Source organism: Haemaphysalis longicornis, unplaced genomic scaffold, assembly GCF_048455015.1.
Source record: "Haemaphysalis longicornis isolate Haplotype H1 unplaced genomic scaffold, Haemaphysalis longicornis Haplotype H1 scaffold_3, whole genome shotgun sequence".
Lineage (NCBI taxonomy): Eukaryota > Metazoa > Arthropoda > Arachnida > Ixodida > Ixodidae > Haemaphysalis > Haemaphysalis longicornis.
Genome location: NW_027526335.1, coordinates 84,680,054 through 84,693,272, shown reverse-complemented (window position 1 = coordinate 84,693,272; position 13,219 = coordinate 84,680,054). Strand labels below are relative to the sequence as shown.

The following is a 13,219-nucleotide window of genomic DNA, read 5'->3' as shown; positions in this document are numbered from 1 at the left end:
TTGCTATCAGTCCGTCTATCCGTAACCTGTTACGCCAGGTTTCCTTTTTACTGCAAAGCAGTATATGTCTGCACCCCCCCCCTCCCCCCCCAGTTTTCATTCCGATGTCATCGATTTACTCGGCACCGCTCCGGGGCTCCTCCTCACCACCGCTGACACCTCTTTGACAACTATTTTCCCCCACCGACGCCCCTTTGGCAAGTTGTGCAGCCGGCAGCTAACGGCGGTATGCGGTTATCAGATGATTGCGAAAAATAAACTGAAGCGCGGATGGGCGTAAAAAAATGCACTGACGATTACTACACTCCCTAATGTGAAATTTGTGCGCAGCGTGAGATGCAGTCTTCTCGGTCACGGCGCATTTCTGCTGTGTCTCAGGAAGTGTTCGCGTCATCAGCGAACGTACGGCGGCGTGCGCTACTCTGCTGCTACCTCGCAGTGCGCCGCCGCCACCGGCCAGCATGGTGCAAATAGTATTTGAACCTCCCGCTGAAATGTCACGTGGTTCGTATTAGCCCCGCACAAGGGAGCAGCGAGCATGTTGTTGCATGTCGTGTTTGAACCTCCCGCGCAAACGTCACGTGGTTTGGATTAGCGGAGAATGGAACAGCGTCTGAGGAAAGTGTCAGGAGGAGGGCGCTCCTTGGTGGCGACATGAAACATGTGAGGGAAAGGCAGCGAGAGATGACGGCGTAGCCGCACGTGTAGTAGTACTCCACTTCACCCTTCGCTAGACGCTCCTCTACGCTTTCTTTCTTTCGTCGCTGCTGCGATCGCTCACTCGGTTACATGGACATAACCAGACGCCGCTCCCGCGAAGCCCAGGTAACGGCTGCCAAAGGGCTGCCCCCTAAAACTACCGAAACCCGCCGTCGCGGCGTCTGTCACTTCTAAGCGCGCGCACATGACCGGTTGCCGGTTTACGCGTGCGCAGGTTTGTATTGAAAAATAGTAGGAGGCGTGCACGCGCAGCTATAGGTTTCATGCCGGGATGATGGATGGCATGTCTGTTGTGCTGGTACGAGATTTAAACGCGGACGTTAAACGGCCCAGTGGCACCTGTCCGGAGTCCTTAGTGGTAGAGCGGATTCGGTTTGTGTGTTAGGCTATGTTCAGATCACCGACGCAAAAACCGTATCGTGATCTATGGACGTGAAAAAATGCCATGTGACGCAGTTCGGTTGGCTGAGACGTGAAATAACGTCATTCTTTAAAGTCATCACGACCGTTGCGGCAGCAGTCTGAAACCGGCCTTACGCAAACAGTAAGATGCTTACGACGCGGGAGGGACACAGGCAGTTCCATGTTTATCTGCACGAAAAAAAGCTTGGATCCTTCAGGGGTTCAATCAGCTCATTGGCTAGGAAGTATGCTTCATCGCAAATTACGATAAACGGGTTTTGCTTCGTGCAATCCGTAGACTGTGCCCAGCTTTGCAGGTCATCCTTCTTCACAGAGAGGAAGGGCTGTAATTTTTTATTAGATTCACTCGCCTTGTCCCTCCGGCGTCGTCGTCGTCGTCGTCGGCGTTGTCCGCCCCTCCCCCATTCTCCTCGGCGCGCCAGCTGCGCTCTCCGCCGCTCACCGCCTCTCCTCTCCGATAGCGAACACTCTCTCGCGAGGGGCATTGGATTGGACTCGATTGGCTTGGTTTGGCTTGGCTTGGCTTGGCTTGGATTGGATTGGATTGGATTAAAGTGGATTGTGTTGCGTCATAGCCGCGGCAGACGCGCTGGGGCCTTCGCATGTGCAGTATTCTCTCTTCCGCGGTTTCCTCTCCTTCGGGCGCGCTGCGCATATAACCGGTGTGCCGTTCTCCGGCGAAGCAACATCCACGCTTGGCTCAAACACCTAGAGTCCACGCCGCTTTACAAGTACGCCAACGTCGTCATCGACTGGGACCGGCTTACGCTGTCCCCTCAACGTTATGCGCGCTATAAAACGCGGTCCCTTGGCCGCTCCGCCTATGCGTCGCATCTACACAGGGGTTCCCGCGACGGGAGGCGGGAGTTTTTTTTAAAGCAAAGCTTTTTACTAATCTCATCAAGCGGTTTCGCCGTCGCGGTAAATTTGACCTTCAATCCACCGCTGCGGTGCTCGACCGTTGACAACGCATCACGTGACTTGCCGGGCCGAGCTCCGCCGACCGAGCTCCGCCGACGGCCGCCGTTACACAATAAAGACGAAAAAGCAGCGACGTTCATCGCACCCGCCGCAGCTGCCGGCTCGGCACATGCACTCTCCGCAGCTTGTTCACGCCTGACCACGTGAATCGGCGCGTACATAGGAGTTTGGCCATGACTGAGAGCGAGGCTAGGCCGTCTTCACTGAGCGTTGCGCGGGAGCTGGAGGCTTCGAGCCGCCATCGGCAAGCGGCGTCTGCACCTTGTGGATATCTCCCGACGAGCCGTTCGGCTCGGAAAACGCCGTAAGCGGGACCACAACTGTAGAAAACGGCAGGCTTTGGACGAATAGTATAATAATTACCGCTAAATCAAGGGTTAAGCAAGTCAAGTCATGACTCAACCAGGCTAAGCAAAGCTTTTTGCTTTGCATACCCAGGGCTGCCTGAGCTAAGCCGCAGCCATTTTTCATGCAATTTTCCCACCTCGACAGAGTCGAGGAGGAGGCGAACGGGGGAGGAGAAGGCGTGAAACGTTGCGATTTTATCAATGAGATATCCGTATACCTCAAACTATCTTCGCCCTCCACGACGCTCCATCAGATCAGAGGCAGATCCAGACTCTTTTGAGGGGTGCGGGGTGGATGATCCTGCATTTATTAAACTTTTAGCCTCTCACGGATGTCTGCCGTCCACCCAAAACGCACTGCAAGAAAGCAAACTTTCTCTGATGATGATGTTGATCGCGGAAGAAAAAATGGCAGAATCGCCACTCCGCGGATTATGGCGAGAGTGCGGAGTACGGGGAGTCGAAATGACATCCAAGTTGCGCCCCGAGTGACATCAGATTTGCGCCCCGACCGTCATTCTATTTGAGCCGTGAGTTGCTTCTCGATTGTTCCCTAATGAAACTGCAACTCACGGCTGAAATCGAATTTCGCTTGATGGTGGTGTGCGCGCGGATAGACGCGGACGGACATTGGGAGGTCCTAAGGTATACTTCGCACCGTTAGAGGCGAGGGAGTAAGCTGTTGGACTCTCAGGTCGTAGCCCAACGGGTAAGACGACTGACACTAACTCTGTCTGGTAGACACAGGCTCGAATCCTGCCCGTGCCTGTGTGATTTTTTGCGATTGCAGATGCTATGCGCACGGACAAGGACGGACACTGTGCGGTCCTAAGGTGCTTCGCACGTAAAAGTTCAAAGAACACTCAAGCACGAAACCTGTATCAGCAAGAATACCCAATGATATCAGGCATTTTTGCAGACAAAGCATTGCTAAGTGTTTTTGTTCCAACCGCGGTCATTTTTTCGGTCTCGCACCCTGGCTGTGCTCAACATACCTTGGCGTTCTGGTACGCCGGCATCGGCTCGATAGCGATGGGCGCGGCCACGCTGACGCTGACTCCCATCCCTCCGCTACCAAGGCAAGTGTAGGTGCCGGCGTCGGAGGACTTCGAGTCCCGGATTTCCAACCCTCCCGGGTGGATGCGGATGCGCCCACCGTCGCCCTGGGACAGCACGTCATCGTCCTTGTACCAGGTCACCGAGCGGCCAGAGCTGGACAACTCGCACGGAATCTCCAGCGACTTGTTCGGCACCTGCCGCCCACCAGAGAAAACACACTTTGACCGTAACGAAACAGTTGGGTGGCACTTGCTCGGTTTTGGACGTTTCGCAGAAGAACGTCAAAACAGCATGTTCATCGGATCCAAGGGATGATTTGGTGCGCGTGAGTGTGTACAAGGATGAAACTAGGAATATGAGACTTGGGCAAAGACGAGACATACTTCGGACACGGTACTGGCCGCAGCCCAATACCAATGTTTCGACGACGGCAGGTCTTCTTATTGAAGCATCGGCACTGGAGTGAAGCCGCTGGTTATATTACATTTTACAGTATTATATATTATATTGCATGGTATTATATTATATTGCCGCGAACCATGTATGGGTTTGTTTATTTATTGTTTGTTTTTACTGCCCGGCCACACCCGGCTCTGTTATCTGTGTTCCAAACGAAGCGCGTCTTCCATTCTTTATTTTTATGCCGCACGGGCTATCTCATTCAGATAAGCAAACTGTTTCGCCCTAACGCCACTAGCCCAGAATAATCTTCTTTGATCTGCAATGTTCTGGATGTAAACACTCGCGCATAAAGATAAAAGCCTGCAGAGCAGACACCACGGCATTTGAATCGTCGACGCTCGCCTTCGCACGTCACTTCCTTGACTGCTGCTTCGCCGCCTGTATTCTTTGAGTTGTTAGGGGAACACAAGTTCGCTCCAATAAACTTGTTTTCCTTGAAGACAACTGCGTCGTCTTTGGCCACGTCACAAATATTATATTATATTATATTATATTATATTATATTATATTATATTATATTATATTATATTATATTATATTATATTATATTATATTATATTATATTATATTATATTATATTATATTATATTATATTATATTATATTATAAACAGACGTACGCGCGAACGTACGCCTATAAAAAAGCCTGGTAGACTGATGCGCGGGCCCGCTGAAATGCATCCCGGGAGCTTCTCCGGTTTAAGCGTAGTACAGCGTGTGTAAGGTCAGGTTGATGCCCTGAAACAATGCGATTATAACGTCGACTAAGCGGGTGCCGAGTCCTTTTGCGGAAAAGTTCTGTACGCCGTGCAACGCGACCCAGCACTGGGAATACGTGCTGCGCCTTATCAAGGTTGCTGGTGTCTCCCACTAAAAACAGCCCCGGGCGGAAACAACTTCCGCCGCACTAGAATGTGACCCTCCTTGCGCGGTATTCAGAAACCCGCGCAACATAAAAACATGCCCAGATAGGCATTAATGCTTCGAGCATTAAGAATTCCTGGGAACACTTAAGTGAAGGCGAGGGCCTGGCGATACGTATTAGCAACCTATTTGCTGCTACACCGTATTTGAGCCTCTTTCTTTGCACTCGATTTCTTCTCTCCTTTGGTGCGAGTTACATCAAACAGCTGCTTTTCTTCTGCTCCTGTGGTGTTACGTTTAGGTGTCCCGTGGCACGCACTGCTCAACAGTTTTGGCGTTTCCGATTGTGCATTTGTACATTTTGTGAAGCCGGCACTAAGTCGCTCATTGTTTTCGATCCCTGGCCCATCCAAGTTTGGGTATGTGCCCAAATGAAAGGAGCAGCAGCGACAGCAAGTTATGTTGTAGCGCTGGCAACTTGCTGATATAGCGAAAGGGGAGTGAATCGGGCCCCTACATGGTGCTACTGTGGGAACCTGTGTTCAAACCCCACAGGGTCGCACATGCATTTCCCCCGCCTTGGTGGCTCAGTGGCTATGGCGCTGTGCTGCTGAGCCCGAGGAAGCGAGTTTGGTTCCCGGCCGCGGCGGCCGCTTTTTCGATAAGGCGAAAAGAAAAAAAAAAAAAAACGCCCGTGTGGCAAGATCTGGGCCCACGTTAAAGACCCCCATAAAGATCCCCACTGCCACTTTTTTTCGCTTACTATCGTAAAAACCAACCCGACGAGCGTTCCTATCTAAATGAACACGGGCGCTGCCTGTTATTGCGTTTATTTTGCTCAAATGTACATATAGTTTTCTTTGCGCTAAACAACGGCGATGTATGACAAGCGCCAGCGTTTCACGAGTTTCGAACGCTTATGACTATATAAAGCGCTTGGCTTCCGAAGCCTCTGGGTTACGCCGCAACAACAGCCGGTGTACGACGGAACGCCATGCGGCTCTACTTGGGTCCAGAGAGCGAGCTACGACGACAAGGCGAGCCCCTAAAGTGCTCTGCACTTAAAAGTAATCCGTAGCCCTCCCCTACGGTCTTTACAGCGGCGGCCGTTTTTCTGACCGGCCAACAACGAACGGTTTCCCGCAGGATGGCGCATTTAAAGCCTCCGCCCTAAAACCAACTCCACATAACTGCCTCCATAAGCGGACGAAACGTTAATGGCACTCTTATTCTCGAAACCCTTGTTATCTGTGATGCAGCTGTAACGGCCAATACTCTCAGAGTGACGCGAAGCAACTTCTTCATGGTTAAATACCTTTACCGAAAACGTAATTTTAATGCCCCTGCGAATCATTATGTAACCGTGCGAGAATTAATAATGACTTCCAGGGTCCATGAGTGACGTTTAGGCCGACCTCCGAGCTTGTTAATTTAGATAAACGTGTCGAAATTCACTGCTTGTAGCTTAGTGGAAGATTGGCTTGGGATGGAACACTCGGAGCCAAAGAGGGTCTTGCAAATGACTCAGGGACAGGGTAATTAACACGGAGATATGGACGTGGTGTTCACCAGCCTGGTAATGGCACGTCCAGCCAGAAAATTGTATTTTGAAGGAACTGCATGCTTCGAGCTATATAGGCATTGCTGAAGTGTGGAATTGGGTTGTTTAGTGCATTTAAAACAAAATATGACAGCGCAATAACGAAAGACAAAAGGGAAAGGCAGGTATACATGGAAGCAAGCTGCAATTTTTCGTCGCCCTGTCTGTCTACCTTCGTTTCTGGTTTATTCTCTGGTTACCGCTTTGTCATTCATTATTGTAAATATTGCTAACGTCGCTGGGGAGATTACTGACCGGACCGATAGGTTTAAAGTCGCCGAGTGCACCTATCCCTGCTTACTAATTTCATGGGCGTACGGTACGTTGTCGCTCCGCTCTCGCGTTTCAGCTAGCTCAGCGATCATTTTAATCCACCCAGAATAACCTCTTTGTAACATTTCGTGGTTCCCTGTAATAACTTGTCCCAGCAAGGCTCATCCGGTATTGCTGAGGCAGTTCACCCCTTTGCTCCGACCATCTTCGATTAGAATACTGTCAATGATGTAAACGAGGGTGAGCAAGAGAGACAAGCGTTCTATTGAGGTTTGCCCTTTGTTACGAATCAGCGCGCCGCTGTAGTGCAAGCTTCGTGCAGTGCTTTTCTGCTTTGTGGCGGAGCCTCCACTACGGGCGCCTTTCGAGTGGCTGTCTCTGTGTCGGTGACTCAGGCTTGACAGCCAACGGATCCCAACAAGCAGCTACATGCATGGGAAAGGCCGGATCGCTGGCGCCTCACTGTCTGCGTCATTCAAACTTCCGCGTCGGAAAGCGCGACGTGTGACTACATGCCCAAAGGACGCGGACACCGCTGCGAAACCCTCCTTTTTCCCCTCTCTCGGACTCAGCGTGCGCCACTACTACCGACCCGTCACGAACTCTGGAAAGAGCGTTGTGTGTGTGTCTTTAGTATGTCGCGCCGTGTGCAAAAACCAGGGGGAACACTTGTTTGACCGTTAGCGGTTTGGGTATAAATAAGAGCCCCCGAAAGCGCAGAAGTTCATTCCTGTTTGAGCAGTGCATAAACGCTGTCACTCTGCTCGAGCCCTGTACTGTAACCTCGCACGTCAGGGCATTGTTATTGTCTTGCTTCGGCTCATCTCTCGCCATGCAGTAAACAAGTTTGCCTTCGGCTTCTTGTCATCTTCAAGGCAGCAACATTTGCTGGCCACCCGCTTCACTACGCTACCACTCGCATCTCGGAGGCGACGGAGCTCGGCTAGGGTACGCTTTCCCGAATGCAACACCTTGCACGCTGTGGGCCTGTCCTAAAGCCGTGCGCTAACACCGGGCGGACATTGCCACAGGGAGTGATGATATTTGGAATGCTCTACGCAACGCAGCGCATGCGTGTACACTGTACGGTCACCCACCAGGTGCAGGCACGCCCGCTGGCTGTCCCGGTGTAGTACTCCGCTGCGTGCATCCGAAGCGGGCTCAACGCGCAGGCGGTGTGCATCACGGAGGCTGATCCCGCAGGAGTAGTCGCCGGAGTGGCCGGGCAGAGCGTGCGCCACGTACAGGGTGTTCATCTGCGGCATAAGCGCAAACAAAACACCCCTTTTGAGATGGCGCACCGAAGGTTCTGAAGCGAAAGTTTTGTTACTCTATTCTGGGAAGGAGGACACTGCAGTGGTAATGGTAAGCATTCATTTTTAGTGCATGGGAGCGGCATCGGCAGGACACCGTGCCCAGAATCTATTTACGGCGGCCCCATAAATAAGAATCCATTTCCAAGCCTCATAGTACGTCTATAATTTAAAAAAAATTAATTGGGCTTTAATCGGAAACTTGTCCAGCTTGTACTTTCTGGGTATACTAATACCTCAGAAGGATGACCATATTACCGAATATTTGGAAGTGATTACGTCCATTAGGTTCTTGCATGTGCGGGCTCGTTCGCGTGTCGTTTTCGGTTAACAGTTCATCAAGGAAAGATTTTTATTAGCACCTACTACGTTTGCTTGTGCTTTTTTCCAACTTGAAGTCATCCCTGGTAAATCTTAGAGCAAACCCAATAGGTAGCCCCACGTGAGCCGTTCTTTGCTCCGAATTTTCAGACCTCGTTTTAGTTCTCATGCACATGTAGAGCAGCTATACACGGTTCTCGACACAGACCGTCTAAAATTTCAGCTATGGTAAACCTGGTAGTAAAACCGGGTCGATATATGCTAAAATAGCAACTAGCCCTCCGCGTTGGCGCAGGGACTAAGGCGCTGGGTTGCTATACTCGATGACAACTTAAGAACAGCACCGGAAGTTGCCGCTGTGCCTTATCACCGTAGCCGGACGTTTCTCCGCGCGGCGCAAGTAGGGCGTTACTGGGAATATTTTAAACATAACGTGAGCCGTTCCCGTGATTTTTTTTTACTTAATATGCTTATAAACGACTCCAGTGACGGCAAACAAACTGCGTGAGACAAGGCAGACGATATCATGCATTCATAGCAAACCCCTTTCAAAACGCGCGCGCACTGACGTCCCGGGTCCGGCGCTTTAGCGGAGTGATACACTACATGAGGTGGTGCCGTTCTTGAGTTGTAACCGAGTATAAGCCCAAGGACACAGGCTCGACACATGCGCTGCGACCATTTTCCTGAAGGCGAAAAATTAAAAATGGTCCAAAGCAGGGATAGGCAACCTTCGGCCTGCGAGACAGTGGGCCTCCTCGATTATCGGCCCATGATCGTCCGCGGACTGCCCGAGGCGCTATCCGGCGCTCGATTTTCCCATGTATTCCTATGGGGCTTCCGGTCCGAACGCAGTCCTCGGACTGCCCGCGGATCGTCCAGGACTGGTAAATCGAGGAGGCCCAGTATTATGCGGCCCCAGCACGCCTTCAGATCCTCACCCCTCATCCTGTCACTCGGTATTTGAAGGCCGACACGCCAGATTTGACCTCAAATGAGGTCAGGCGGGACACAAGAACACACAATGATCGCTTCCAGTTAGCATTGTCCCCTGTCTATACACTTACTGATTGTTGTCAATTATTGACAAATATTGTTTTCAAATCGCTTATTTTTTTCTGTTTGCCTACACAGCCATCTGCGCCTCCCCACCAGATTTGTCATCCGGCCCTACGTCGAGTCGGCTTCATGCACTCTGCCCTCCACCTCAAAAGGTTTTCCATCCCTGGTAAAAATCAATCTTCAGCCCTCCACTGCGGCGGGGCTCAGCGGAAATGCAGCTCGAGCGCATTAAACTTTCACAAATAGTGATTTAGAGCGGCGACCAAAAAAATTAGCAGTGGCTTAGCTCGGCTATGTCAGGATATATGTAGCGTGAGCTAAGGTTCAGCTGGTTATTCTTAGGTTTCCTGGTTGTCTAGGATTAGCTAATTCTCATGCTTACTGCTGCTAAAACCATTTCCAATCCAATCCAATCGAATCCAATTCAGTCCAATCCAATCACGGCGGCGGCGGTATAGTGCCTAGAATATTCTGGGCACTAGAGCGGCGGCTCCGGCGCTCCAGCTGTGCGCCGCTAGACGTCACTGCTCCCCGCGCATGCGTAGCACGGCTCTCCAGGAGCCACGGGAAACTGCTCAACCTCGGCCAGTGTAGCTCACGCTACAAAAGCGCGTATCTGGGGCCGCAACAGGGGTCACGAGGACGTGGGCGGGAGTAGGAGGCAGCACCTTTGCACCGCTGTCGGTGAGGTCCTCGTGGAAGAGGAAGTGTCCCCAGGAGGGCAGCGGCAGGCCGTCCTTGTGCCAGGCGGGCTGAGCGTGGGGCTCGGTCACGCAGGCCACGAAGAAGCTGTCCCCCTCGACCACGCGCGCATCGCCCAGGTACGAGGCGGCCCGAACGCAGTGGGCGACCGGTATCAGCAGGAGCAGCAGGGGTAGCGAGGGCGCCTTGCAGACCGAGGCTTTGTCCATGGCTGGTGCTGTAGCTCTGCTCGAGAACGAACGCCACGGAGGACACGCGCAGACCTTCTTCCCTTTCGTCGGCGTTGGTTGGTTGGTTGGAGCCATAACAAGAATGGCACGTACCCACTCTGGGGGATTGGCCAAGTCTGGCTGTGGTTTCATTGTTGAAGAAGCTTTTGAATTCTAACTAAGGAAAAATATAAGTGGGATAATAGTGGGTACAGGGATACTTGAACAATTTGAGAACCAAAAAAATTCAATACTGACGTTACAACAAGTATTTTAAAAAACGATTAACATAGCATAACGAAACTTTATTACAGAAGGTGGACGCGTGGGTCAGCATGGGAATAAACGATTAAAGGAATAAACGTTTAAAAATTGATTGATGCGATTTATTAGCAAGGTAAGCGACCTGATTCGGCAATAAAGGAGTGAAGAGGGCGGCACACATCCCAGTTGCACCAACCAGGCCCGACTGCCCCAAATGACAATAAATTAGGCACCGACAACGTGAGACCCAGTTGCCGGAGGGGAACCTCCAGGTAACGATTTCGGAGGGAGGAGGACCGCCGGAAAGACAACAGAAAATGGTCAATTGTTTCCTCCTCTTGACAGACGCGGCACATGGCCGAAAGCGATATGCGTGCACGGTGTCGATAAAAATTCAAATTAGGTGTTCGGCAGCGAAAGCAAGTCAGTGTGACCTCGCACAGTCGAGACTGCGCTAAGTCACATTTCCAAGAGTACCGGAGATTCTCAATGTTGTTGTTTGATGATGTTGTTGTTGATGATGATGATGATGATACCATCAATGTTTATGGCATGTACCCACAAGGGGGATTGGCCAGGGCCAACTCAATATCTCAAATTCGCGAGGACCTCAAAATAGTAATTTATTACCGGAAAGAATGAGGCCGTGAAATGAAACTTATGATTAAAACCCTAATTACCCATTAATACAAGCGACCTCAAGCAGAAAGAAAAGCTTGAATACCATTATTAGGGTCCCTAGAAATATGTGCTAGTCTGCCGTCCGCCGGCCGCGAAGGGGGCTCCTCCGTGATGCATGCAGCGGCGGCGCTGCAGTCAATCGGAGCGCGGTGGCCGGCCGGCGCGATGGGCAGTGGCGGACGGCGCTCTGCCGTGCCGCTGCTGCCTTCGTAGTTCTGCCCTATTTCTGGGCGGGTTCAGCCCATTTTAACTGCCCCTTTTCGAACCCTATCCGTTTCTGTCGACAAACCAGATTAGCCAAATAAGTTGGTTCTTACCAGTACGAAGTGTTTTAACCGGAGCGTGAAGTGACAGGAGTACGTTTTCGCGTATTATGAAGGATCGAGCCTTGTAAAAACCGCGGAATCGTGTCGCTATGCTAGCCCCCGAGTATGTGTCGAACCGATTTCGACACATACTCGGGGGCTTCGGGAACACTGCCGGCAAGGCATCGTTTTCCAGCTTGGAAATATCATGCGGGACTTCAGCTAACAAACAACCGTTCTTTGTGAATACTCCCGCCGTTTTTAACTGATGGATTAGTCAGCGCGTGAAAATGTGTGTGGTGTGTGGCGGCGCTCCGCTTTTTTCTATGGCTTTTTGGAACCGTCTTTCTTTGCAAGTTTCCCAAGATGTTGTCCCCTGTACGTGTATGTAAATAAAGCAGCTCGAACCGGTGCCTCCTGACCTTTCGCATCGTTGATCTGGAGGCCCTTAAGCGCACGTCTTCGCGGCCCCCTCAGTTACGTCCAGTCAGCTGGGAATCTGTTAAATGTAAATGCCGAATAAAAAAACAAGACGTGTGCACATGCATACGAAGTTTTATCACCTTCAGTCATCAGATACAGTGATTTCTCCATAGCTCGAACTCGGATATCTCGAAATATCGGTTAAGTCGAAACCTTTTTTTGCCGTGCATATACCTGCCATAGGCGACATTTTCCACCCTTTGTCTCGAAACGTCTTTTTGGGGATCACGGATATCTCGAAATGTTCACAATAGGACGCAATGCAGCATCCGCTGCAGGCAGCTGATAAGCTCTCGGTTAAAGCTTAGCTCCCATTACGCGCCGAACACCGTCGCGAACGGCAAATTTGCACGGGGTACGCACTGTGCGCGGCCGATGTCCCGTTAGCGGAGTGCTGTCCGGCGCCTACATCGTTGATATAGCTGGGGAAGACGCTTCTGATCATGTGGACGACGACGTGTCTCAAAAAGTCCCAAAAACGGCAGGAACAAGAAAAACATGCTTTGCCTGCTTCACAGCAAAGATAGAATATAGCGTTGGCGACCAACAGTTGATGCGGCATTGAGAAGCTCGAGAACACTTTTTTTGGGACCAGATGCGAACGCGAAACAGGCCAGCATCACGCAGTTCTTTTTCCGCAATACCTAAAAAAATTGTTTTTTCTGCAAATTATTTTTGCTTGTATTCCGGAAGCGTCCCTGTGCATTGGAATGTTTGTTACCAGCACTAGCTCTTATTCCAGTGATCTGGCCATACATTTTTCGCATTTCGCTTAACCCAACACTCCGCTTACCTCGCAATTTTCAAAAATTTGGGTACTATCAAACTTCTTCTGCGTGCCTTTAATTTTCGTGAATACCACGATTTGAAACATTCGCCAGCATTGCGTACGTGGAACTGATTTTTAATAAAACCCGGCTGCAAATCAGTAACTTCGCTTACAAGTCATTACACAGGTTCTTTTTGATCACCCACACACTCGGAGAGAATTGCGAGACGCACGCGGGGAAAGCAAAACGGGAGAATATTTGTGTTATGGCCAATCATATAATCGTGGCTGTTTGAAACCAAGGAGTAAAAATATTGAGGTTTATTTATACTGTCATGACCATATATACCTTGCTTTATCCCCCCTCCCCCCGCACTCTGCC

The 13,219-nt window shown here is 50.8% G+C and overlaps 1 protein-coding gene across 1 annotated transcript in view; it reads right to left on the bottom strand.

The window, feature by feature from the left end:
* LOC144175302 (protein sax-3-like) overlaps window positions 1-10,335 on the bottom strand; it is a 28,518-nt gene extending 18,183 nt beyond the window's left edge. Inside the window, exons 1-3 of the mRNA XM_077704385.1 lie at window positions 10,093-10,335; window positions 7,826-7,984; window positions 3,467-3,778 (exon numbers count right to left, since the gene is read on the bottom strand). Of these exons, the coding sequence (XP_077560511.1) occupies window positions 3,467-3,778; window positions 7,826-7,984; window positions 10,093-10,335 (714 nt within the window). The remainder of the gene's footprint in view (window positions 1-3,466; window positions 3,779-7,825; window positions 7,985-10,092) is intronic.
* Window positions 10,336-13,219: the final 2,884 nt, after the last annotated feature.